This window comes from Poecilia mexicana, unplaced genomic scaffold, assembly GCF_051168715.1.
Source record: "Poecilia mexicana isolate PSO_F unplaced genomic scaffold, ASM5116871v1 scaffold_19, whole genome shotgun sequence".
Lineage (NCBI taxonomy): Eukaryota > Metazoa > Chordata > Actinopteri > Cyprinodontiformes > Poeciliidae > Poecilia > Poecilia mexicana.
Window position 1 is genome coordinate 23,925,084 of NW_028263388.1, and position 27,895 is coordinate 23,952,978.

The window sequence follows — 27,895 nt, forward strand, 5'->3', positions numbered from 1 at the left end:
ATAGCCGATTTTACACCCAAATAAAATCAGCTATTTGTCCTGATACAGTAAATGGCGTCATTTTCAGTATACATGCAGCTGTTCTGAGAAGGTTTGTTAGAGAACATTAGAAAACATTGAAAACTAAGGAATCCAGCAGACAGGTCAGGAAAGTTGTTAAGTTTAAAGCAGAATTATCTTCTAAAACTTTATCCAAAGTTGTTCACTGCATGATCAAAACATGCAAAACGCATTGCACTACCGAATGGCCGTTCACCTAAAATGTTGTGAGGGAGCTTCAATAAGAGAAGCACCGTAACTCTAGAGGAGCTGCAGAGAACCACAGCTCAGGTGGGAGAACTAGTTAACAGAAAAAACTATTAGCGTTACATTTCAACAATTCTGGTCTTTATTGAAGAGTGATAAGAAAACCCAGCAAAAGAGTGTAAGAAGATCCTCAGGGAATTCCTTCTCTGATGGAAAATTAACACTGCACATCATCCAGGATTCACTATTCACACTATGAAACATCTGTTCTAAATGCAATTAAGACATTCCTCATCCAGACTGACTGAGCTTGAGGTATTTTGCAAAAGTAAATGTTTAAAACATCTGTCTCTAGTTGTGTAACGCAGGTAGAGTAACACTTTCTGCTACAACAGCAGTGAAAAGTGGTAGAAACACTGAGGGGGCTGAAGACAAATACATGCTGCACTTCTGCAGCTGTGACCATTATTCAAAACCTATGCATGATGACTGCCTCATATTTGTGATCAACTTTTGTTGGTCTGTCATAAAATATAAATAGGTTGACTGAAGAATGTGACTGTAATGAGACAAAATGTGAAAGTTAAAGGGGAATTAAAACTTTTGCAATCACTCTGTAGAGCGAAGGAGCTAATGGTACATATGGGGGCTTGTGCAGCAAGTGACATTGCAAACCTGCCTTTAGAAATCCAAGCCAGACACGGCAACACAGAGCCCTGATCCTTGACCTTTTCCCGACCTTTCTCGCCCGTCTTTGCTTGGCAGGAATGGGGGTCGAACAGCAAGCTCTAGAAAAGGTTGGATGCTTTATATCTGTGATACCCACCCCACAGCTGGGTAGTGGGTGAGGAGTGGGAGCCTTAAAGGTGACCTATTATGCTTCCTTAAACAGCTTCAGATAGGTCAAACAAAACATGTTCATTAATTTTTATTTTATTTTTTACAGAAAATCATTCTTAGATAATCAGATTTTAGTTTGCTCAGTTCTGTCTATGTCGAGGTCCTTTCAGAATCAGCTGTTTTAGGGCTCTGTCACTTTAAAACCAAATAAGCTTCTGCTGGCCACGCCCCCTAGTGGTGTTTACACGTTTACACTCACGAGAAAAAACCTGCAAAACAGATGTTAGACCCTACAACTTCGAAAAGCAAAAGTGGAGCTTCCTGCACAACCAGTGAAAATGCGGCACGTGGTTTCGGGATGGTAAGTCACAGAGCCAGTCAAAGCCTTTTTGGGGCTCTAAGCAGATTCCTAAGATACACATAAGCTTCTGTATGTGTAGCTTAGGAATGATACCGACTATCACTACTGTCATTTGTAATTAGCTTACATCATACCAGTGATATTGTGGCTGATGATTTTAATCTTACAGGAGTAGCAAACTAAAAAAAACATTTGGATTTTTTAATGCAGAGTGGTATTTAGGTATGCCATATTAATTTACATATCTGAAAGTAACATCAGCTGGTAAACGCTAAATTTACAGTAAACAAGTTTAATATTTTATAATTCGCTTGTGGTAGCAGCCAACATCAGGAAGAGATTAGCCTATTATTTGTATCTGTGATAGAATTTAGTTTGGGTTATTCAATGTTATTTCAAATATATACATACATTTTATCATGCTAGCTTGATGCTCTTAGGGTTCCCTGGAGGTGTGAGACACTGAAGCAGCCGCTTAACTATCCCTTAGGCTGGCTCTGGTAAGTTAACAACAAAACACTTGTATTTTTCAGCAGCCATTGTACAGAGCATACAGCGGTAAAACCAGCTGACCAAATATGCTAGAGTTGCTAGGCAACGATCTGGGCTTTGCTGGGGTTGCTAGCGCCTGCTGATTAGAGACATTACATTTCAACAGTTTTTGATGCTGTCGCTTCCCAGACACCAAAACACATTAGCTTATTACCAAAAAATGTCTGGGTGCTTTTTTAAGAACTTGGTCGTTTTTAGAAGCAGCTGAGACTGAAATGAAAATATAAAAACGTGCAAAATGTAAATTTTGCGTAATTCAACCCTTCAAAAGCAGAACAAAGTGAGTAAACTTTATCACTGATAACCAGCAGCCAGAGGGGAGGTTCACTTCCTGAGCTGGTGGCTAAATGAGTCAGAAAAAGAAAGGAGGTTGAGACATGGCAGGCGTGAAACGGAACATAACCTCCACAAGCAGACCGACTTCAAAATACAGACTGCTTTCTGTCTCACCCTGCAGCAAACCTCAGATTATTGTGATAAGACAGATCAGACTTCATGTTTTCAAGATGCAATTCAGCTGTAACAATCTCTTTAAACATGATTTTTTCTCTCTCTTCATAAGCAACATACATCTTTGTCAATTCATCTTTGATAACCAGCTGACATACAGAAACAGCTCATCCTGTCTCACACACAGGATAAAAATATTCAGAGGAAGTCTGACAGAAGCAGAAATGTTCCTTTTCATTTTAACGTGAGTGTTGTGAGAAGACTTGAAAGACTTATGTATGATTTGACAGATGGCTAAATGATAATATTTTCACACCTAGATAATCTGGACTTTTCCTGAATCAAACAAGCAGCAACTTCTCTTTATTTAACAGAAACAAACCCCACCTCCTCCTTTGGCTATGACCAATTTATTCAAACTATCACAAAAAGAAAACATATAGCTTTGGATTAAGGATAATAAATAATACCACAAGTTGCAGTAGAGAAATACTGTAGACTCCCATCTGTTCATGAAGTCACCATATTTTTTTGTGGAAAGTAACTTGGCATATTGTAGCTATTCACACGCATGTTCTTGTTTCTTTAAGACAAGTATAAGTAAAGTGATGTTCAGCAAATTGCTGTTAATTAAGTTTGGCTATGAATTACAAGAATAGACTATTTTAATGCACTGACTTTAAAGTTGCAGTATGTAACTTTTATTAAAACATTTTTTAACTAATTTGTTAAAACTGTCACTATGTCGTGACAATATGAGACAGATAATCTGTGAGAATAAAAATAAATCAAGCTGCTGTGCCATCAGAAGTGCAAACTAGAAACAACCAATCAGAGCTAGGAGGCGGGTCTTAGCGCTGTCAATCACAGCTGTTGCGGAGCTGCTCATTTCCTCTTCACCTCCCTGAAAGCTAATGGCAACTGATGATGGCGGAGTTTTTCCTGTAATGGTGAGTTGCTTCTCTGCCATTAGCTCATTGAGCAGTACATTCACGAGAATGATTGACAGCGCTAAGACCCTCCTCCTGGCTCTGATTGGTTGTTTTTGGTTGGGAACGGCGCATATCTTCAGACAGCAATAGTAGAATGGAGAAGGTGGAGAATATCAATCTCTTCAGAGACCATCTGTGTAATTGTGTTGGTGAACGTTTTAATAAGTATGAAAAAAAAAGATTTTTTAAAATAAAAGTTACATACTGCAGCTTTAGGGTGTAACAAAACCACAACCCAGTAGAGGTTTGAACAGCAGCAAAAAGAGTGTGCTGCAAATGTCACGTCAAAACGTGGTTTGTATGCACCAGATTTATTTTAAGTTGGAGTAAATGGGGCTAGATATAAATGTATGTCACCATTTAAATGTTTTTTTTTTTTTTAGTATTTTCTCTTTAATTTCAGAATAATGTACTACTTTTATGCTTGGTTTATAACATAATAAAACGCAGGGGAAAAGTTAATGGTGGTATGAATGTTTCAAAAACCAGTCAAAGCTGCTGTTAATAATTTAATGTTGTTGTGTAATGAAAGTTAATGCTTATTTCTGCTTACATACAAAATCTGCTCCATATTCTTCTATTTGTATAACTCACTTAAAGAGGGTATGTTGCGTAAACAAAGTTTCTGCAGATATCTCCTCCCACACCACACTTCACACACTGTGAGATGAAAACAGACGGTATCAGAAAGCTGCGTGCAAGCAGCAGTGTGCTCACTTCCAGCTCTATATCTTATGACTAGAAGGGGCAAAAACACCAGATATTTGATGCAAAAGTAATCAGAGGTTATTAGTGAAATCAATAGCAGATTTACTGATGTAAATTAAGCAGCAAAGTTATTTTTATTGCAGGATAAAAACTACAGCAGATCTGTCTGGCATCTTTTTAGGATGTGGCTTCACAGGTTTTAGACTAAATACTAAACAACCCAAATCCGCAAAGACAAATGGCAGAACGATACCCTATTTGGACACAACCTGATTATTTCTACATTTATAGTTAAAACAACCCAAACACAGGTGAGCAAACCCTGATCCCGTTTCCTCCTGCTATCGGTTTAACCTGAGCTAATTAATTAAAGCTGTTAAGACTTCACACTACAATTTTAGAAAACAGACGGGAAAAAAAGGAAATTAAAATACTTCTGATCTGATTTTCAAGTGCCCCTGTCGTAACTCCTCCTACGTCACTCTTCCTCTATTTGCTTTGAGGAGTCTGCATAAATTTCTGCAGTGTACCCCTCAGCACTTTTAGGGGGTAAAGTGACGCTCCCTGCCACCATTTCCTGCTGAAACTGGTTCACAGAGAGGATATCACACTTTTAGTTGGCTCTCCACGCCAGAAGCACAATGGACTGGATAATTACTTTGGCACTTTTCTGTTCAGGTAAGGAACAATTGTGTATCTTTATTTCATTCAGATGTCTTGTCCCAATGTAATGACTTTATTAGGTGTGATCACTTGATGGTAGCTGCAGACAATAAAATAAGCTCTTGTTTTATCCATTACTTCTTGAATGTTACTCAACAAAGTCATAAATAACAGAACTAAGCACAAGATCTATGTTTAAAATCCCCTATGTATATCATCTATAAGATTAAATGTAAAGTAAATACAGTTTCTTATGTCTTACGTAGAAAAAAGCAGAGGCATTTTATTCTTTAGATACTGAACTTCTTACAGTCCTTACTCTGGCCACAAGAGACGTTTTCTACGTGCATTGTACTTTGCTTCACTTATATTTAGTGATTGACCATCAATAAAATATGAAAAATTGTCATTACATATATTCGTGGATAATGTTATCAGGTGAAACCTGTTGGAAAACAAACTAATCTGAACTTTTAAGATCAACACTTTCAAGTGCAGCTTTTCTGTAAAAATATTTCAAAACATGATTTATTGCATCCTTACTGCCACAGTCTTACAGGTGGTGGTTGAGCAACATCCACATCAAGCAAAAATGTATATGTTGACAAAAACCAAAAGGAAGCATAGAAAAACAACATTCAAGGTGCAAAAACATATTAGGAAACAAACGTTCCTGGTTCGTGAACAAACTGGAGGGAAGACAATGAGTTACATGGGGCAGACTAGCTGACTAAGCATCCAGCTGTGACTACGAACCGAAGGTTCCAGTTCTCACTAACATTAAATTAGTGAGAACTGACGAGTGGAACATGATTTATCTGAGAAACAAATGGGAGCTGTCAGAAAATGAACTGTAAAACAGGAACTGAACAAACAAGAAACTAATAAGCACCACAGGATTAAAACACACCTGGATATAAGACTCAAAACCAACAGGAGACTGGGAAATGCGGAAATAGTAGGAAAACAGGAAGTAAAGAAAATACAGAACAGAAAGGACCAAAACAACCAAAATAAAACAGGAAGCTTCTATTAAGAAATAACTAAATTCAAGAAACTCTCCACACCTGATGAATAAGGTTCAATAAATGACTCTCAATTTGAAACAATGAACAAACCAGAATGTTAACATCCAGATATCTGCAGAGGTTTACCACAAAAGAAGTTTAATTCAATCCCCCCACCCCCAGGGTTTGAATTAATGGATGAACAGTAGAAATTTGTGCATGAACATAATTCCTATATACGTGGAATCCATACTACATTTTTTGCTTAATTTGCCATCTGTAAATGAATTAATATTCATATCTCATACATTCTACAATTGAACGGACATTGAAAATAAGCAACAGAAAAATAACCTGATATAATTTTTTCACATTTATTTACTATTTCCTTGTTTGCTGCCCCCAAAGTCACACCACCCTGAGTGGTGAACCATAATGTCAAAATCTTACCTCGTGTGACATTATTTATTTAAAGAAATATCCAACTAGAAGGTCCTGGGTTCGATTCCCAGCTGCATGGAGTTTGCATGTTCTCTCTGTGCATGCGTGGGTTCTTTCCAGGTACTCCGGCTTCCTACCACAGTCCAAAAACATGGCTGTCAGGTTAATTAAGTTCCCTAAAATTCTCCTTGGGTGCGTGCATACATGGTTGTTTGTCCTGGCTATCTCTGGGTTGCCCTGTGACAGCCTGGCCACCTGTCCAGGGTGACCCCGCCTGTCGTTCGTTGGCAGCACCAGCACCCCTCCAGAACCCAATGAGATAAGGCTGTAAGAAAAAGCTAAAAGGGTTTGTGGAAGAAGATTCCCAACCTAAGATTTTGGTATTTAGTGCTCCCTAGAGGTTAAACACAGACATTGCTGAATATGTCAGCTCTCTCCCGTAATCTTCACCGAAATGGTACTGTACACATGTACACAGTCATTAAAACAGAAAACGTGAATAACAAACAAATGATAAACCCGCTCATGGCTCTGTATTAAAGAAATTCAGGGAATTGTTTTCTTCTTTTTTTTCTCAGTGCTAAAAGCTGCAGTCGGCTTTAATGTTGATTCTGGGTCTTGGACAACTTTGAGTGAAGATGATGAAAGTTTTGGCTACCACGTGGTGCAAAGACAATCAGAGTGAGTCTTGATTTAATTTTTAAAAACTTTGTTTTGTATAATGTTTATAAAATGGTTTCCAAATATTGTTTTCTGTGTTTCTCTCAGTGTGCTTGTCAGCGCCCCACTACTGGAGTATCAAGGGAATAAAAGGGGACGGATATATCGGTGCAACCCAAGAGAGAAGAGATGTAGCGCTATTCTTGCTCTAGGTAGGAATAATTTTACTCCTGATTTTAGGTGTGCACAAATTTCACAATAAAAAATATTTAAACTTACAAATTTTAAAAGTTGATCTCATGACCAGATGTTGTTTGCACCAGGAGCTCCAAGAAAATATTTCACACTAAATACTGAGCAATGTCAAACATGCTGTCCTATAAAAAAGTATTTCCTCCATCAAACTTAGATACTCCATATTGTGATCTAAATATTTTCAACAAGGCAAAAACACACAATCTTACCAAAAATGTTTATCTAGTTTTGAGTTCAAATATTTTAGTACACTTGAACTAACACAAAAATAACTTAGAAGTAACTTCTCAAAATATGATTAATACGCTTGCTTTAAGTTAATCAATCTTAAATACAGCCACAAACGGTACAACCAGCAGATTTTTGTTTCACTTAAAACTGGAAAAAGGTCTTGTAACACATTGCCAGTGGAGCAATTAGTATTTGTGTCTATATTAAAAATTGTTGACTTAAAGCAATTTTTTACTATTATGTTAATTTGTCTTGTCTATCATCAGTTGTGAGGGTATTTAGATGAAAACAAAGTGAAATGCTGCAGTAGTATGGTATTTATTATATGGGAACCAGGTAAAATCGGTGATAGCTTAGAAAAGTTGTCACCACCAGTGATTGTTTTTACAGAGCAAATAGCTGCTGTCAACATGTCTCTTGGTTTGGCGATGGCGAATGATCCGTCAACACAAAACACAATGGTGAGAGGATGAGCTGCAGAAAATAATGAATAGATAATGGATGAAAACATAAAGTTAAAGTGACCATCAAATATGAATTTGTTATATTATTGACACCTTTGTCAGGTCTGTGGTCCAACCATTCCCAGAGACTGCACAACTATCACCATGTCTAATGGTTTGTGCTATGAGATCGATCAATATGATACGATTGGAAAGTCTTATCCGTCTGAGACTGAAGGTAGGCACAGTGAGCTTGTTCCATCATAATTATGTCACTGCCTCTGTAAACTGGAGGTTAACTTTCTCATCAGCACACTTGAATAACGGTGCAGGAAACTGATCTAGATCTCTGATTTCTTTTCACAGAGTGTCGAAGCCAAGCTGACATTGCATTTCTGCTGGATGGATCAGGCAGCGTATCTACTGAAGATTTCAACACAATGAAAGAATTTGTGAAAAAGCTTATCGAAACATTCCTGGGAAGAGATACACAGGTGAGTCTCTCATTGGTAATTTGGTCTATTGTTTTAGTAAACGTGTCTGCTGCTGGGCATAGCTGGGAGGCCCACAAAAATTATCCAGTAAGGCAAATGGGAATGAAAAAAATTATCATAACTTCTTCATCAAAAAAGTTTTTTTAAAGTGTACATCTTGTTTAATTTATTTGCTGTTTTTATTATACTCTAGTTCTTTTTTATTGAAGGGAGTTTTAATTTAATAACCATGTTTTTGTTTTTTTTACAGTTTGCCATAACCCAGTTTTCCAATGATCCACGAACAGAATATGACTTTAATACTTTTAATGATTCCAACTGGAAATCACAGATTGACAAGATCCATCAATTAGCCAGAGGAACATTTACAGCTAAAGCCATCCAAAATGTTGTGTAAGTATTGTGGCTTGTCAATGTATTATATACTACATTATTTCAAGTGTATTATACAGAAAGCATAAATTAACAAATGAAAAGTTAAAAATAATTTTCAAAAGTCATGTTAGAATACCACTTTTTCTGTTTAAAGAAAGCAAACAGTTATTTAGCAGCTCATGGTTTTCACCCGCAAGGAAAAATAATTATTGATGTAACTCAAGAGAGATTCTAGATTGACCCTAGCCTGCCCATTCCCTTCCTGTGCTTTTCGGCTCAATTCAAATCTCGCTTACAGCACAATCTAGATCTTCTGCCATTTACTTGGATTTTCTCCAGAAGAACATCTACTGGGCCAATCAGCGAACAGAAGGAGAAGTTGAGAATGATGATGTCGATTTTCTGCAGTGTTTTGTAGTCTGCCTGTAGTTTAAGCAATGGTGGCGGAAGAAGTGAACAAGTTGGCCACACTTCCCAATATTAAATGAACATTAACAGCCATCTCATTCGGTTCAGACCTTCTCTTTGCAGAGGAGGATAGCTATCTTCTAACTTATGGTAAGCTTCATAGCGTTGAACTGGCGTGTTAAATAAGTCAAAGGGAAACGTTAACAAATGGGTCAAATTTAAAACCTCAAAACAGACCACCGCTCCAAGAAGCGATCGTTCCTGTATGACCCCTTCATAAGAAGAAAACTTTCCTTCAGAATATCATCTCTCATCTGGGAGCTATCTGAGAGCTGATGGGGCCACATTGTAAAAAGTTATGGACAAATGACTTTGGAATGCATCTGGTGAATCTGAACCATTGCTGTGAGATTATTTTTCCACTGAAGGGAGTGTTTGCAGGATGAGGTAGCATTCAGAGTCTTGCTGACTTCTGATCACTTAAATTGGCGAAATAGTGCCTTTCAAAACTTTGTCACTGCAGAGAAATAGGTAACTAATCAGCTAGATGATGACACAATGTGGATTAACCATTCAGCTTGTTGAATATTAATTAAAACTAAATGAAAATGAAATGTCATTAAATGTCGAGATCAGTAATCAGTGATCGATATATATATATATAATTAATTTTTTTTTTCTTCTTCGTTTGGTAGGGAGGATGTCTTCTCACCACAAAAGGGTTCCAGGTCAAATGTGAAAAGGATTTTGATAGTGATTACAGATGGACAGTCAAATGATCCCGAACAATTACCAGCAGCAACACAATTAGCTGATAAAAAGAAAATAGCTCGATTTGTTATTGGCGTAAGTTGCATCTATTACTTCTTTTCCAATTTCTTGTAAATATTTATGTCTTTTGTGTGTTAAAACTAGACACATTAAATTTTCATACCGCAAAAACCTTTATTAGCTTTGATACTTATTGCATTGTTACATCCTCATTTGTAAGGTGAATCTGCCAAAAGCATAAATCTAAAAGATACAGTGTCTTTCTTTTCCTCTCAAGATCTTGATATAAATTCTCACATATAATCCAAACTTTTAAAGTTTTTAAAACAAATTGCTAAAAAGTCAGAAAAACAGGTATGTTTTTCCGACTTTTTTTTTGTCACAAAAACATGGACTAAGAGAAAATTTAGATTAAGACAATTGTGACTACTGTTTTAAAAAGAACTACTGCAATATAATGTTTTACCCGCATTGTATTTACACGTCTAGGTGGGGGACGCATCCAAAACTGATGAAGCAAAAGAAGAGCTCAAAACGATTGCATCTCAACCTGCTGACAATTTTGTGTTTGAAGTGGGAAGCTTTGATGCTCTTGACAAAATACAGAACAATTTGCAGGCCAAAATTTTTTCCATTGAAGGTAAAAAATTTATAGTTTTACAAACAACTGTTCACTTTTCAGCATGATAAAATGCTTTTGAAATCACATTTTATTTCATAACTGTGGCTTTTAACAAATCACAATAATATAACAAATAATATATAGTTAGAAATTTTACTTTTGTACTTTGCAGAAACAAAAACTCAAAAACCTACAAAACATCTCAGGTTTCTGAGTTCTCTAATGAATTCAGAAACCTAATATCTTTTTTTGTTTTGCACAGGATCTCAAGGGACTGGACAGACGCTGAAACAAGAAATGTCTCAAGAAGGCTTCAGAACAGCTTATGTGTCTGGGGTAAACAATATCAAAGTGAAATTTTCAGAGTGCTACGGTGTTACGGCGTTAAAAACAACCCATATTTGAAATAAATTGCTCTCTTTGTTTTTGCATTGCAGTATATTCAGATGACTATGGTTGGTGCTAACCAGTGGAAAGGAGGCTACAAGAAATACTTGCTTAGTAATGTTTTAAACAACGTCACATTTGAGCCATCGTCCATTGAGCCTGACAGTTACCTTGGTAAGAATAGATCAGAAATCTGATTTCTAAGGCTTTTTACCTGCACAATTTCTGTTTGATTTAACAAAGATAATTAATTGACCCAGAAAGCTGCTATATTTGTCTATTAAAAAGCCACATGTAGGTATTTCAGTTTGTTAAACAACATAACTGTCCAAAATGTTTAATGTTACAAAAACTATTTTCCCTGATGTCTCTGATTATTTAACCATTAAACTCCAGGTTATTCCATGGCTGTTGCTAAAACCAACGATGGTCCTCTGACAATTCTTGGTGCTCCAAGAAATGAACACAAAGGAGTTGTTATGACAGTTTTCAAAGAACAACCGAGAGATCAAATCAGACCCTTTGAACAACAGGTAGGTACAGATAAAACCAGACATTTACATGTACTCAAAAGAAGACATAACTCATTTTCATCTGTGTCTGGCATTAAATTAGGGCAATCTATTCTTGTTTTAGGACAGCAAGGAAAACCGAAATTATTTCTGTTTGATAAACACCAAAATAATGAGATTACTTTCTTACTTTTTCCAAATTCAGTGGCTCAGATACATTTCCTTTGTATTTAATAGAAAAAAACATGTTGATATTCTTGGGGACTGATAGGAATTTGTACGGCCAGCATTTCATGAAGCTTGATGGCCTTGTTGCTGAACGCTATTCCCCCATTACTGTGATTACTCCTAAATAAAATTTATAAGCTAGATATTTCCAATCCAAGTTTCAGAACCTAAGAAGCTTTCAACATTAAGGTTATGTTGTCCTGTATGGAGGACCAAAACCAACATAATAAGAAATAAAAGCATAAATGTCATGAAGTGGTGGTTTGAGAGGTGGTGAGGATTAATGCTGAGACCCAGGTTATGGTGATGATGAAGATGATTTAATAAAGAGAGCTCAAACAGTCCAATACAGGCAGCACGGCAGAGACTATAGCACACAGCTAATTACCGGTAGCAACTGAAAAAACTGAAGACTGAATACACGAGCAACCAACACAGGACTTAACAGTTCAACTGTGATGGGGTGCAGACAAATGACAAAAGACTTACGACGGACAATGGATGTAACATTGATGAGGACTCAACAAAAGACAGAGACAACAGGTGGGGTTAAATACATAAGGAGGGTAATCAGGGAACTAGACACAGCTGGGAGCAATCATCAGGGAAGACAGGACTCACAGGAACAGGATCAAAATAAGACAGAGAAACCTAAACTAAACATACAGAGAACTCAGAAAAACCTAAATCCCAACAATAAATATATATTTCAATATATGTCTATGGCTCTCCTCATTAACATAACCATGCAGCAGAGAAAGAGCAAGCAGAAAAGGGAGAAGCAAAAAAAAAAAAAAAAAAAGACAAAACAAAATATTTACTTTTCTTGACAAAAACGCATGTTTAGGGGAAATGAAAAAGAAAATATATACATTACTTGATGGAAACTCATGTGTAAGGAAAAGGAAAAACAAAATCAATATTTATGCTTTTATTTCTTATTATGTCGGTTTTGGTCCTCCATAGTTATGAAGTCACCTTCAAACTAATTTGCTTATATTCTTAGTCATAGTATGTTCGACAGACAAGCTTTAGCTTCCTGGAAGATGTATTTTGACATACTTCAGACAATGATGGTATCTAGTTTGAGAAGTGTATCAGAAATTCCTCAGCAGAATACATGGTGCCGCCATCGCCATCCTTCACAGCTTGGATGATGTTCCCAGGCTTGCAAACTGCTTTCTTTTCTTCTAAAAATAATTATGGTCATTATAACTTAAACTTAATTTGCTTAGTTTCGTTAGACCAGAGAGCACGTCACTAAACCAAAAAAAGACATTTGTCCCCGAGTACATTTCCAAACTGTCACCTGGACTTTATATTGTTTCTAGAGAAAGGGCCTCTTCTTCTCTGAGTGGTTTTTCAGTTCATGTAGGTACTTGGTTAGTTTCATCCTTGATAAGGAAGCAGGAACTTTGAACTGTGTCTGGCATTAAATTAACTTTGTATGCAGCTAATGATGGCTCTCTTGAAAGAAATGGATTGTCTCTTGTTAATTTCTTCTTATTTTATCCAGACTGGTGAATATTTTGGGGCTGAGGTTTGTGCCATGGATGTGGATTCTGATGGTGTGACTGATCTAATCCTCATATCCTCTCCGATGTACAAAGACGTTGATAGAGAAGGACGAGTTTATGTCTGTGAATTAAGTGGTTTGGTAAATATCGTGTGATTTATGTCTTTTTGATTTGATGTCCTGTTGTTATTTGGATAAAAACACATAACTTTTTCTCATCTACATATTTTTCCAGGATGTGCAATGTCACTTTCATAAACCATCAGAAATAACCACACTAAGAGGTGATGCGTCTGTCAGAGGGAGGTTTGGGTCGTCTCTTGCTGTTGTGGCTGATATAAATGCAGATAAATTCAATGATTTGGCCGTTGGAGCTCCTTTGGAGAATGATGGCCAAGGCAGCATCTACATATTCCAAGGAGAAGGAAGAGGAAAAATAAATCCTACTTACTCACAGGTGAGCAAAACACAAACATAAACCACTAAATGTTTTGTTTTTCAGCATGAGTTGAACCTTCACAGTTGGTAGGGTCACTATTGAATAGAGTTTACTTGTTCTTCATATTATTCTGTAAGTTCTCTCCAGGTACTCTGGCTTCCTCCCACAGTCCCAAGATGAAACTACTAGATCAACTGGTTATGTTCAGTCACCCTTAAAAGAGTGTGTGTTTGTCTGTTGCCTCATGGTGGGCTGGTGACCTTTACCCCCAGCCACCCTTTGACTCTGCACAGACAAGCTGGTATAAAAAAATAGATGGATGATCGTGATAAACCAAGATGTTTCTCATTACACAGAGAATTGCTGCATCTGCAGTCCAATCAGGCCTGAAGTCATTTGGCATCTCCATCAGTCAGTCTTCCTACGATCAGAGTGGTGATGGACTTCCTGACTTAGCAGTGGGTTCAAAGGGAAAAGTTGTCCTACTCAGGTAAGTCCCCATTGTTGTTATTTATTAACACACATCTTCTGTAATTCAAATTATTATTCTTCATTTGCAACCTAAATATGTTTATGCGATAAATGTGCTAATTGCTTCACAATCTCAAAACAAACAACATGGCCTTTTCTGTTTCTAGATCCAGACCAGTTGTAACAGTGACTGCCACTGTGTCGTTCAACCCAGATCTGATCCCAACTCAAAACCCAGACTGTTCAAAACCACTGCCAAGCAAGGCTACGGTCTGTTTTATGATGAACAAGTTGTCTCACATGAATGAAGGTACCTACTTGACTCTAATTTTTAATTTATATTTTTAACAAAGCACTTTCATGAAACAAAACATATTTTCCAGCTCAAGCACAGGTTAATTTCACTTTAACATTGGACGCAAATCGTAAGATACCAAACAACCGAGCTGAGATCAGCAAGGATGTGAGACACAAGAGTGGATCGCTTAATCTTAAATTAAATAAGGAGAAATGTGATTATGTTGTCTTCTTTATCAAGGTAAGTTCTAATGCAACTATTGCAGTATTCTACAACTACATAAGATTCTACTGTTTTTTTTAAATTATCTTTTATATTTCATAATGTCTCCATTGTCTTGAAGCCTTGTCCAGATGATTCTTTCAATCCACTCAATAATGAGCTCAGATTCACATTTGATGGTTTAGTTTCTGGCTCAAACCCAAGACCAAGCCTTTCTCCAAAGGTTCAAACCACAACCTTGAATTCTGTGAGTAACTCCTGTACACCCATTACCTGATGAGCAAAATCTTCATGGTTCATAGTTCCTTTCATGGCTACTGCTATTCCGTACAAAATGTTTATGCAGTATTAAATGACAAATTTATCTGAAAATCATATGACTGACCTAAATATAATTTTTTCTGAGTAGATCTCCTGAATAGTTTGCTTCTCATTCACAGCTTGGCTTTAAGATCAACTGTGGAGCTGATAAAGTTTGTGAAGATAACTTGAAGGTGGATTTCAACTTCACTACGTAAGAGAGTTGTTTCTGGAAGTAAAACCATGTGTGAACTTTTTCATATTATGTCTACAAAAACTACACATCTGCACATTTTTGGCAAAAGCAACAACTAAATGAGACTGAAAATCTTCAAGTTCAGCAAACTTAAGTTACAGTTTACTGAAATCAGGTGTTGACTAGCCTGGTAAAAACCATCCCCCTGTTCTACTTTGTGCCTCATACAAAGGGTCTAGACCCCTGGCTATAAAAACAATTGCTTAGGTGGACGCCGGTGAAGTTTAAAATTTTTCCGGCAATCACTAACTTTTAACTGTGACGCGTGTAATGCACCAGTTCAATGCGAAGCTTACCAGAAGTGGCCTGCCCTGTAAACAACCATTCCCCACTTCAAAGTGCCAACCTGAACAAGGCATCTCCTAATATTTAGAAGCATAGCCAGCATGTTCTGAATGACTATGTTCACTTCAACTGCTGCCATTACTAAACTACAGACAAACAATAATTACAAAGCCTTGCAGAAAATTGTCGTCATCGTTCATAATTTTTCTTTTTGTTCGCTAACTGGCCCGGTTGAAATGGCCAGACAATGTGTGACAGACAATATATAAAAAGTTTTTTCTCCTGACTTTGCCTGTTAAATCAGATTGTGCTTCTCCTGTTTTATGTCAGGTAAAATTACCAAATGATTTCTACATACTAAATCCCAACATAATGAGAGGAAGATAAAATTATATTTCCTCAAATTCAGAAGGTTCCATACATCTCCATAGTATTTGGTAGAGTTGCATTTGAATGGGCTTTTTGATAACTGCTTCAAAACCTTAACTTTGTTTTCCTCAAATCACTTTTTAACTAATCTAGTAGTGGCTTGGTTACAATCACTTCCATATTTATGAAATCCATTTTTGCCCAAGGTTAATGTGTTTAACAACATTTTCAGATTATGTTCTTCTCTCAGGATACTGGCGTATTTTGTGAAATACACTAGCCCCTCCTGCAACAGTCTGGGGATGTTTTCAGGTGTGTAGCAGGCCATTTCATCCACATACTACATTTCGGAGTCTTGAAAGAGGATACGTCTCCACATATTAAGGTCCTTGCCGCTGATGGCATTTGAGAACCATTATCTGGTGTTTCGTGTTGCTTTTGGAGCAATTACTTCATCCTCGCTCCATCCATGTTTGAAAGTGTTAAAAGGTGGATAATGAACCTCTCTTTCCAGGTTCAGTCAGCATCTTCACCAGGTCTTATGCTTCTGTGCATAAAGAGAATAAAGAGAATGGTGTTCTCCAATTTTCGGGTGTTCACTATGTATTAAGATTTCCCTTGAACAATATTCTGCAATACTGAGATCAGAGAAGCTGCTATTGAATTGTTTTCACACACTTTGGGTTCTGTGCTGACTGTCAGTCCAGGTTTACATTCCACTTTACAAACCTGTTGTGATTTGGTTTCATCTTTTTGTTCTTGTCACATGTTTTTTCAGATCTTCAGTGTTTAAAGTTGGAATAGATGAACTTCTAAATGTGACTGTCTTTGTGGAAAACAGAGGAGAAAACTCGTACAACAGTCGCATTATTCTCACATACCCAGTGGGGCTCTCCTACAGGAAGGTTAAATCTGAGAAAGTAAGGCACTTTATAGATATATATATATATATATATAAAAAATTCCCTTCTCACCCTCTATGGGTGGTCTCTCTCTCTGTCTCTCATCCTCTGAGCTCGGGTCCTCTACCAGAGGCCTGGGAGCTTCAGGTTCTCCTCCAGTATCTTGGCTGTGCCTAGAACTACACATTTCTGGACTGAGATGTCTGATGTTGTTCCTGGGATCTGTTTTAGCCACTGCTCCAGTTTGGGGGTGACTGCCCCGAGGGCCCCAATAACCACAGGCACCACTGTGGTTTTCACCTTCTAAGCCAGTGTTTCTCAACCTTTTTTGGGCCCTCACTGCCCCAAGTCAAAGAATTTGTAGGCTACTTTGCACTGAATATTATTTTATTATTAATATTACTATCACTGTTGTTGATTTTTTTATTTTTCTGCTTGTTTTTGGAGTCATCAAAAACAATTTCCCAGAGAACAAAAAACGCAATGCGAATAGAAATTATTTTTACAGGTGTCTAAGAAAAAAATTAATAAATGGACATTCAACTTAAAATCGGTAGGCCTAACAGCAGCCAGAGTGGAAAAAATATTATTGTTCTATGCCTTTTTCTAGTTGTTAAATATTACACAAAATGACCAGATAAAAGATGTACAACAATGCCAGTTTAAATTTTGAACTATTTGCAAAAAGACTGAGCTCTGCAACATTTCTCTCCCATGTTTCTGTGAGTTTCCGGTGGTGCAGCTCTGTGCTGCCTTCAGGAGAATGGGGCATCAGAGTATCATTCATAAAATTTCACCCACATGGCATTTACTGTGCAAACCAGAGCTTTCAGTGGAAAAACAAAGTTCCAGATCCTTTTAATGCCATACAAATATGGGACAGGAACATGGGTTATATTTTTATATAGACTTGTCTATTGGTTCATAGATTAATAGTTCGTTGCTCCGTTCTACGTCACGGTTCTCCTGTTTCAGAGTTTTGAGCAACGTGCGCATTGTCTTTTTTTTTCACAACATAAGGCGCGGAGTGGTCGGGAAAGCACGTATCAATGGAGAAAAGCAGACTGACGTAAACCTTTTAGCTCTGGTATTCCGATGATTAGAATTCAAAAGTACTGGGGTGCTACCGTTTCATACCGGATCACTTAGAGAACCAATATTAACTCTATAAAATGAATGCTCTCTATCCCACCCATGAACGGATTTCTTTATTTAAATGGGTTCATTTTTCTGAGGGACACACAGTGAGGGTATTATGACATGTTTATAAGAGTGATTTTCTGTTGTCCTTCCCTGGAAGCGGGCAGCATCCAGACAGAAATAAAACACTTTTTAATATAAGTTGCTGCTTTGACATAATCACAGAACTGCCAAAACATATGTACAAAAATCCTCAATAAAACATAAAATATCTGAAAATCAGACACCAGACAAGTGTCAACCAGCAACATCATCAGCCGGTGTAACGTTGAATTGATGGTGAAGCTACCAGTAGCAGGAGCGGAGCTGCGCCAAGAAGCTACAAACATTGAAGAGAAGAAGAAGAGCTGCCATTGATACAGTTGCAGCCAAGCATGTTTTAATGTTACACAATGCAGTTTTAGCAAGTTGCTCAACGTCTAAACTGGTATTGTGCTTTTAAGGTGTAAAGATTACCTTCAAGCAAACACCCCCCAAAGGAATCCCAGTGCCACCCTTTTGTAAAAAATTCCGCCAGTATCTCTTGCCATCCTCTGAATGCCCCCCGGGGGGTGGTACCGCCCCCGTTAAGAACCGCTATTCTAGGCCTTTTCCAGTTCCTCTCTGAGGCCCTGGTATTTCTCCAGTTTCCGGTGCTCTTTTTCCTGATGCTGCAATCACTTGGTATCGCTACATCCACCACAACTGCTTTCCTCTCTTTATCCACCACCACAATGTCCGGTTGGTTCGCCATTACCATCTTGTCTGTCTGGATCTGGAAGTCCCACAGGATCTTAGCTCGGTCATTCTCCACCACCTTTGGAGGTGTTCCCCACTTTGATCTCAGGGCTTCCAGTCCATATTCTGCACAGATGTTCCTGTACACTATGCCCGCCACTTGGTTATGTCGTTCCATGTACGCTTTCCCTGCCAGCATCTTGCACCCTGCTGTTATGTGCTGGACTGTCTCAGGGGCCTCCTTGCACAACCTACACCTTGGGTCTTGTCTGGTGTGGTAGATCTGAGCCTCTATTGCTCTGGTGTTTAGGGCCTGTTCCTGGGCGGCCAGGATGAGGGCCTCTCTCTCTCTCTCTCTCTCTCTCTCTCTCTCTCTCTCTCTCTCTCTCTATATATATATATATATATATATATATATATATATAAGTGACGTGCGGTGAGGTTCATTGCTGGTGAGGCACTGACTTGTGACTTAGACACCATGCATGTTATTGGACCTACCATCCAACGCTGGGGGGCAAAAAGACTATTCTTTTACATGTCATCCATAGCCGCGTTAACTCTGTGAAACTTAGAAATGTAGGTATTGATTTCGTGCCGTGATCCACAGCAAAGTGATCTGTATTCGCCAAGCTACGCAGACTCGTTGCCATAGCAACTGACAACAATGCCACTTCATGTTTTAGGATTTAACACCAAAAAACATTCAAGAAATTTGCACACAGAACAGAACATTCAGTCTGTTGTTGTACGTTTTAGGCTTAATGTTTCATTAATAAATAATTGTTGTGGTAGATTAATAAATAATTGTTGTGGTAGATTAGCTACCGCTCTATTTTACTGAATTATTTAAACATAAACTGTAGCCCACAAAACGCACATTTCATTAAAAAACTAAACAAAAACATCTTATTGCTGTCTTACCTTTACTTATCAATGAAATCCATGCACCGCTAAGTCTGCACAAAAATATCCATTCATCTAAAGCCAAGTCTATCGTCGGCATGTCTTTTCTACTCCGTCTGAGAATCGTCAAACTGTCTCGAAGCAAAACCTGCAGCTGCAGTGTTGGTCTTCCTTTAGTTATTATCTCCTGCTTCAATTGAAAATCCACTTTAGAAAACTGTTAAAGTGTAGAAATGTAGTCTTTCATGTAGACATCTGAAGAGATGAGAAAACAAATATATCACTGTACTTTACTTATTTACTGTATGGCTAGCTCCATGGCTAGCTCACTGTGTCTTACTCTGCAGTTGTGCAGTCACAATGTCTGGGATCATGAACGCCCCCTGCCATGAGGCAAGAGAACTGCCTGCCTCCCCTGGAGTCTGTTCTCTGCAGTTTCTGATTGCTCCTCCGCACACAAAACACGATACACACACAGTTGGTGACAAAAAATACACTGTACATTATATACATAAGCGAAATTATGGAAAATCAGTTCATATATTAAATGTTTTTTAGCCATTTTATTGCTGGCGTACAGACAGGAGGAACATGCTCTCATAGAATGGCAGCCAGTGCAGTTAGCGAGAGGTTGCGCAATCCCAGGTGAGGCTCAGCTCGCTGCTGCCTCACCGGCTTCGCTTCTGAGCATTTTAATGGGAAAATGCGACAATCCAGCGATTTTAAGAAAAAACTAATCAGAATTGGTTAAGCTAAGTAAAAAATAGATACTTTATAGTACAAACTACAGGGTGAAAATAGCAATATAAATGATTTTACTATTATATATTATTTTTCCATGATGGCAGGTGAGGCTCTGCCTCACCCGCCTCCCCTGACCGCACATCACTGATATATAAAAAATTCCCTTCTCACCCTCCGCGGGTGGTCTCTTTCATCCTCTGAGCTCGGGTCCTCTACCAGAGGCCTGGGAGCTTGAGGGTTCTGCGCAGTATCTTGGCTGTGCCTAGAACTGCACATTTCTGGACTGAGATGTCTGATGTTGTTCCTGGGATCTGTTTGAGCCACTGCTCCAGTTTGGGGGTGACTGCCCCGAGGGCCCCTATGACCACAGGCACCACTGTGGTCTTCACCTTCCAGGCCTTCTCCAGTTCCTCTCTGAGGCCCTGGTATTTCTCCAGTTTCTCATGCTCCTTTTTCCTGATGTTGTGGTCACTTGGTATTGCTACATCCACCACAACGGCTTTCCTCTGTTCTTTATCCACCACCACAATGTCCGGTTGGTTCGCCATTACCATCTTGTCTGTCTGGATCTGGAAGTCCCACAGGATCTTAGCTCGGTCATTCTCCACCACCTTTGGGGGTGTTCCCCACTTTGACCTCGGGGCTTCCAGTCCATATTCGGCACAGATGTTCCTGTACACTATGCCCGCCACTTGGTTATGTCGTTCCATGTATGCTTTCCCTGCCAGCATCTTGCACCCTGCTGTTATGTGCTGGACTGTCTCAGAGGCCTCCTTGCACAACCTACACCTTGGGTCTTGTCTGGTGTGGTAGATCTGAGCCTCTATTGCTCTGGTGTTTAGTGCCAGTTCCTGGGCGGCCAGGATGAGGGCCTCTGTGCTGTCCTTGAGTCCAGCTTTCTCCAGCCATTGGTAGGATTTCCTGATATCAGCCACTTCAGTTATTTGTCGGTGGTACATCCCATGTAGGGGCTTGTCTTCCCATGATGGTTCCTCCAGCACCTCGTCCTCTGTTCCCCATTGTCTGAGAGATTCGCTGAGCACATCGTCCATTGAGGCTTTCATCCTGGACAGTGGCTCTCACACTCACTAGTCCTCTGCCTCCTTCCTTACGGCTTGTGTACAGTCTCAGGGTGCTGGATTTGGGGTGGAACCCTCCATGCATGGTTAGCAGCTTCCGAGTCTTAACGTCCGTGGCCTTTATCTCTTCCATTGGCCAGCTAATTATTCCGGCAGGGTATCTGATTACTGGTAAGGCATAGCTGTTTATTGCACGGATCTTGTTCTTGCCATTGAGCTGGCTTCTCAGGACTTGCCTTATTCGTTGGAGGTATTTGGCCTTTCCTTGTGACCTCATCGAGGTTGCCATTTGCTTGTGGTATTCCCAGGTACTTGTAGCTGTGCTCTATGTCTGCTATTGTTCCCTCTGGGAGTGAGACCCCTTCTGTGTGGATGACCTTCCCTCTCTTTGTAACCATCCGGCCACACTTCTCTAGTCCGAATGACATCCCAATGTCAGTGCTGTAGATCCTGGTGGTGTGGATCAGTGAGTCGATGTCTCGCTCGTTCTTGGCATACAGCTTGATGTCATCCATGTAGAGGAGGTGACTGATTGTCGGTATCCGTAGCCAGTCTTGTTGATGATTTGGCTAAGGGGGTTCAGGCCTATGCAGAACAGCAGTGGGGACAGAGCATCTCCTTGGTATATGCCACATTTGATGGACACTTGTGCAAGTGGTTTGCAGTTGGCTTCAAGGGTGGTTTTCCACAGCCCCATCGAGTTTGCAATGAAGGCTCTTAGAGTCCTATTGATGTTGTACATCTCTAAGCATTCAATGATCCAAGTGTGTGGCATCGAGTCATAGGCTTTCTTGTAATCAATCCAAGCGGTGCACAGGTTGGTGTGTCGGGTTTTGCAGTCTCGGGTGATTGTGTGGTCTACAAGGAGTTGGTGTTTGGCTCCTCTGCTATTTATGCCGATGCCCTTCTGTGCCGTGTTCATGTATTTATCCATGTGCCCGCTTATCTTAGCTGCTATGATGCCTGACATGAGCTTCCATGTTGTAGAGAGACAGGTTATCGGCCGATAGTTGGATGGGACTGAACCCTTTGAGGGATCCTTCTGGATCAGGATTGTGCGCCCTTCAGTTAGCCATTCAGGGTGAGTCCCATTCTGTAGCAGCTGGTTCAGTTGAACTGCCAGTCGCTCATGGAGGGCAGTGAGTTTCTTTAGCCAGTAGGCATGGATCATGTCAGGCCCTGGTGCTGTCCAGTTTTTCATACCCGAGACTCTTTCTTGGACATCTGCCACAGCATGTGCATTGCTGTTGTGGGACGCCTCCCTCTCCCATATGCCTTTCCAGTATTGTTCAGTCTCCAGCCTTGGTGGGTCTGCTCTGTTGTTAGTACCCTGCCATTGAGAGTACACTTCACGTCTTCATTCACTTTCTGATGGTACTGTAACTGTAATTGGCGTCGGGGTTGCCTGGTGTTCATTCGGGTCTCTCTCAGGTCAGTTGCTGTCTCGTTCAGCTTTGATAGTTCGTTCATTACTGGGGCTGCATACCCAGTCTCGGGGTGGGGAGTAGTTAACTCCCCCCTGACCTTATCTTTGGGCTCCTCCCTTTTGCCGTAGCATTTGTGTTGTACCTCGTCAATCTCAAGTTGTGATAGCAGTTGCCGTTTGCGGATGTTGGAACACTGAGCTACTAGTTGTTTGGCAGTCATTGTAGACTGTGGGTGTTGAAGTAACCATTCCACCCTCAGTCTTTGCATGTAACCCCTCTGACTAGGGTTACTTGAGTAGTAGCATTCCAACAGATCCATGTTTTTGTCTCTCGCCCATTTCCGTCTTGTTCCAGTAGCCCATTTTTCATCAAGGTGCTCTGGTTCCCCAGCACCTGACGCAGACCTTGTTTGGCCGGGCGACGTCTGAGCCGGCATGTTATGCGTATCAATGTCTCTCATGTTATGAGGTAGGCTATATAGCTCCAAGGGTCTTGCCTAAGGACCCACACTGCATAGCTCAATTGCACAATTGCACTGTTGTAACTCGCCCCAGCCCGGATTCGAACCCCGGTCTCCCGGGTGGTAGACTGGTGTCTACCCACTGAGCTATACAGTCAGCTATGTGTATATATATATATATATATATATATATATATATATATATATATATATATATATATATATATATATATATATATATATATATATATATATATATATATATATATATATCCATCCATTCATTTTCTTCTGCTTCATCCGGGATCGGGTCGTGGGGGCAGCAGCTTCAGAAGGGAGGTCCAGACTTCCGTCTCCCCAGCCACTTGTTCCAGCTCCTCCTGGGGAACTCCAAGGCGTTCCCAGGCCAGCCAAGAAACATAGTCCCTCCAGCGTGTCCTGGGTCTTCCCTGGGGCCTGCTCCCGGTGGGACGTGCCCGGAACACCTCACCAGGGAGGCGTCCAGGAGGCATCCTGACGAGATGCCAGAGCCACCTCAACTGGCTCCTCTCAACATGGAGGAGCAGCGGCTCTACTCTGAGTCCCTCCCGGATGACTGAGTTTTTCACCCTACCTCTAAGGGAGAGCCCAGCCACCCTGCAGAGGAAACCCATTTCGGCCACTTGTATCTGGGACCTTGTTCTTTCTGTCATGACCCAAAGCTCATGACCATAGAGGAGGGTGGGAATGTAGATCGACCGGTAAATCGAGAGCTTTGCTTTTTGACTTAGCTCTCTCTTTACCACAACGGACCGGTACAGCGCCTGCTGTACCGGTCATAGCTCCTAGCTCTTAGGATCATTGGGACACTCAAACCCCTCCACCACGTTAAGGTTGAGAGGCATATATATATATATATATATATATATATATATATATATATATATATATATATATGAGAGAAGTTGCTGTGACAAGCTGATGACTGTGTTTTATTACAGGGAAGAATTGAGTGCAACTCTGTGGACAGTGAGGATGGCGTAACACAAGGAAAGACAGTCTGTAGCATCAACAAACCAATATTCAAAACCAACTCTATGGTTAGTTTGTGCTGCTGCTTTATTCATTATTTAACTGGAAGAGGAAGTCTTCTGATCCCTCTGTTTCATTTCCTTTTTAGGTAATCTTCATCGTCTCCTATGGTTTCAACACCAACAGTGATCTTGGTAGAAAGATCGAAGTGACTGCAGACGCCATCAGGTACAACACAAGAGTTTAAGGTGCAGCTCTTTGATGCTGAAGTTTTAACACATTTTTTAACACATCTTTCCCATCCAGTGACAATGAGCGTCACTCCCCTTCTAGTGAAGTCTACAAAAACAAAGACATTGATGTCAAGTACAGTGTTTTTATTACAATTGAAAGGTCTGTTAAATCAAGCAAATTATTTATTGTTCTATGGTTAAAAGATGTCTGATTAAACAATTTCATTAAATGTATGCTCAGCTCCCTCAGCTACAACAATTTCACATTTGGAGAAAATGCTGTTCAGAAACCACTTGAGCAAAAAATAAAGGTAAAAGAAAATTTTATTGGGATCAGCAATATATTCTACATTCTGGTTAGTCATCATATAATTTGTGTTCTTTGTGTTTTATTCCCACTTATCTAAGGTTGCTAACACCATGAGACCACTAAATTTTACTGTAGTGATCAAAGTTCCTGTAAAACTCGGTGATAAAGACATCTGGATGGACACAAACAGTTTTCAGGTGAAAAATGCTACAAATTAGAACTAATTAAATGTAAATAAGACTTGAACTGATGTGATGGAGCTCTGTTTTCAGATTCCAGGCTGTCAGAGCAGCAGAGATGAAGAACCTACTGTCACTGATCTTAAGACAATAAAAGAAAAGAAAATATTGGTATGTATGTGTTTATGCAGTGTTTCTTTATAAAGGAGTAGCTCTCAAAAGTTTACATAATGTTATACAATTTCCAAATATTTTTCACACAATGTGACATTTCAACTTTAATTTAATCAGAGGTTTTATTGTGTTCACATCACAGAACTAATTAATACTTTGCTAAACTGTCTTTTTGATTCAGTTTCTTCTGAAATTCCCACATTTAATCAATATATTGCAACTTTAATTTTGCTACAGGACTGCACTGTAGCAAAGTGCAGAGTGTTCAGGTGCTCCACGTTCATGGAAAGGAACAAGGACACAATGTACACCATCTCTGCAAACATCAGCTCAGGATGGATAGAACAGGTAATTAATGTGAAGTTCATGTAGATGCACTGACTAGGCTGTAAAATGTAAAGAATAAACAATAAAAAAGCTCATCATCCCTGATGTGTTTCTCTCTCTCAGATCGGACTTTCATCTGCCAAGTTCCTCCTGACCAGTACAGCCAGTCTAGAGTACGATGAGAACCAGTACATCTTCTTCTCTACAACCTCTAATAGTGGCCCTCCTGTTCACCAGGTGATAGAATATGACTGTCAATGTCTTAGTACCAATCAGACCTTTAATGGTTTTATTTGAAACTTCTAAACCTCTCATTTTCAGATTGAAGCAGCAGTAGAAGTGTTTCCTAAACCAGATTTCACTAAAGCGATTATAGGAGGAATTGTGGGAGGGTTGCTCATTCTGGTTTTACTTACTGCTGGTCTGTATAAGGTGAGTCAACCGAGGTCTTAACATCCCTAAGTTCCCCAGTTGAAAGTAATTGACAAAACATGACCCGTAATTTCTAACAAGCAGATTTTTTTTAATGGGGACACATTATGCAAAATTAACTTTTGCACATTTTTATACTTCCATTGGTAAAATGGACCGAACTTTTCCAATCATTTTGACCAAATCAACATACTTTACACTAGAGTCACATTTACCCTTAAGCATTCACACATTTAGACACCTATATGCAGATTGGTAGGCAATTTGGGGTTAAGTGCCTTGCCTAGAGGAAGCTGGAATCGAACAGAGCCACAGTCTCCCTTTGAATCATTGGCATCTCAACTGCTTCTAAGCACTTAAAAAGTCCAAGCACTTGGGGGGGAGATACCCAGCCCAGTTACCTAGCAACCCAAGTGGATCTCCGGCATGTCTGATTAGCTGGTTTTATTGCAGTACAATTGCAGCTGGAAAAGACAAGTTTTGTGTGATGGACCAATTAACCAGTATTTAAAAATCACTTGCTACATTCTTGTTGGTTGTGCAGGAGGCTCTTCTGCTTTTCAAAGATGTACAGTTGTATAATTGCACATCAGTTTGCAGCCATCTTCATGTACAAGTGTGTAAATGTGCTGTTGGGGGGCATGGCTAGCAGCAGCTTATTTGGATTTAAAGTTATAGGAGGACCTAAATCAGTTCATTCTGAAAGGAGCTCTAAATAGAACCGACCAGACTGAAGTCTCATTATCTAATGAGGGTTCACACCAAACGTGCTGTACATGTCAACAACGCGTCTGATGTACACTTTGAAGTCAGAAGCTTAACATTTTGCTGTAGACACGCGTCAAAATCGCTGTAGTGCGCACTGGGACAAGCTGTTGCTTTCAGTTGCCGATTGATTGGTTGACGCTCTCCCGTCTAGTGGCAAAATTTCAGATTTTCCAACTCCATCATTGGTCGCGTTAGACTCGCTTGACGCTCGAAACAAAACATATAACATAGACTCTGAATGTAAACAAGACGCCCCTGACGCTCAGTTCGTTTGAATGCAGCATATTATTATTTTGTGCAACATGTTTTGCATAGCTCACAGAACTATCCTAACTTGTTCAAGGAAGCATAATAGGTAACCTTCAAATGTTTATCTTATGTCTTCCAGCATTTATCTTGCCACATATAATTTTCATTCCACTCTCTTTACTGTTTTTCTTCTCAGGCTGGATTTTTCAAAAGCAAATATAATGAGATGATTAATGAAAATGCAGGAGCCGAAGGAGACGCATCAGCAGAGGATTGAAATGCCCTCTTACTTGTAATGTCCATCCAGTACATTAGTAATACTAGTTTCAACAACAAACAGTAGTAAAATGTTTGCTGTTGTACACAGTAAAGGTATGTATAGAATAACTGGTAAAAATGTAGTTTTTCTTAATTTTAGGGAAGTGTTGAGAATACATTCTCTCTTTTAAAACGGCAACTGAAGACACAAAAGAGAGCTTGGCTGTGCTGCTCACAGTTACTGGGGATTTAAGGGGTTTAATAATGTCGATGTGTAAAGGATCTGAAACACAAAATGAACTATCCACAAATGCAATGTAATGTTTCAGAAGCTTTACTAATAGTGTCTTAAAAATGACTGTTATGAGATTGCTTTGCACTTTGAATAAAACCGTTTGTATTTAAATGTTTTATCTTTACCAGGTGATTTCATGGTAGACAAAAGAAACTTAACGGTCAGGGATTTTCAAATAGTTAGAATAACAACATGCTTTAAGCTACTTGAAGGCTAAAACAGTGTCTGTGCTTGACAAAAGTATGTAAATAGCTTTGTGTATAAATAAATAACATATGCAAGATAAACATGTTTCTTGTGCTGTGTTATTGACAAAAAACATATTTTATTTAAGAAAATTAAAGAACAGATGTTCTTGTCTTGTTCATTTTTTGTTGTATTAATGTGTAATATAATGCATGGAAACAAATAGTCAGACATAT

The 27,895-nt window shown here is 39.3% G+C and overlaps 2 protein-coding genes across 2 annotated transcripts in view; one reads left to right on the top strand and one right to left on the bottom strand.

The window, feature by feature from the left end:
* LOC106909826 (fructose-bisphosphate aldolase A) overlaps window positions 1-27,895 on the bottom strand; it is a 41,595-nt gene that overhangs the window by 6,921 nt on the left and 6,779 nt on the right. The gene's annotated exons all lie outside the window — the stretch shown is intronic.
* On the top strand, window positions 4,151-27,760 carry LOC106909824 (integrin alpha-M-like). The gene is made up of 30 exons (XM_088000958.1): window positions 4,151-4,827; window positions 6,839-6,941; window positions 7,029-7,132; window positions 7,797-7,867; window positions 7,973-8,087; window positions 8,216-8,343; window positions 8,594-8,736; window positions 9,822-9,972; window positions 10,387-10,537; window positions 10,782-10,855; window positions 10,957-11,080; window positions 11,303-11,439; window positions 13,163-13,303; window positions 13,398-13,619; window positions 13,958-14,091; window positions 14,240-14,382; window positions 14,456-14,610; window positions 14,714-14,839; window positions 15,033-15,106; window positions 16,581-16,722; window positions 24,218-24,316; window positions 24,397-24,476; window positions 24,555-24,641; window positions 24,723-24,792; window positions 24,890-24,988; window positions 25,064-25,141; window positions 25,382-25,492; window positions 25,595-25,708; window positions 25,793-25,903; window positions 27,117-27,760. Exons 1-30 carry the CDS (start codon window positions 4,791-4,793, stop codon window positions 27,195-27,197), a joined length of 3,405 nt encoding a protein of 1,134 aa, XP_087857084.1. The 5' UTR covers window positions 4,151-4,790; the 3' UTR covers window positions 27,198-27,760.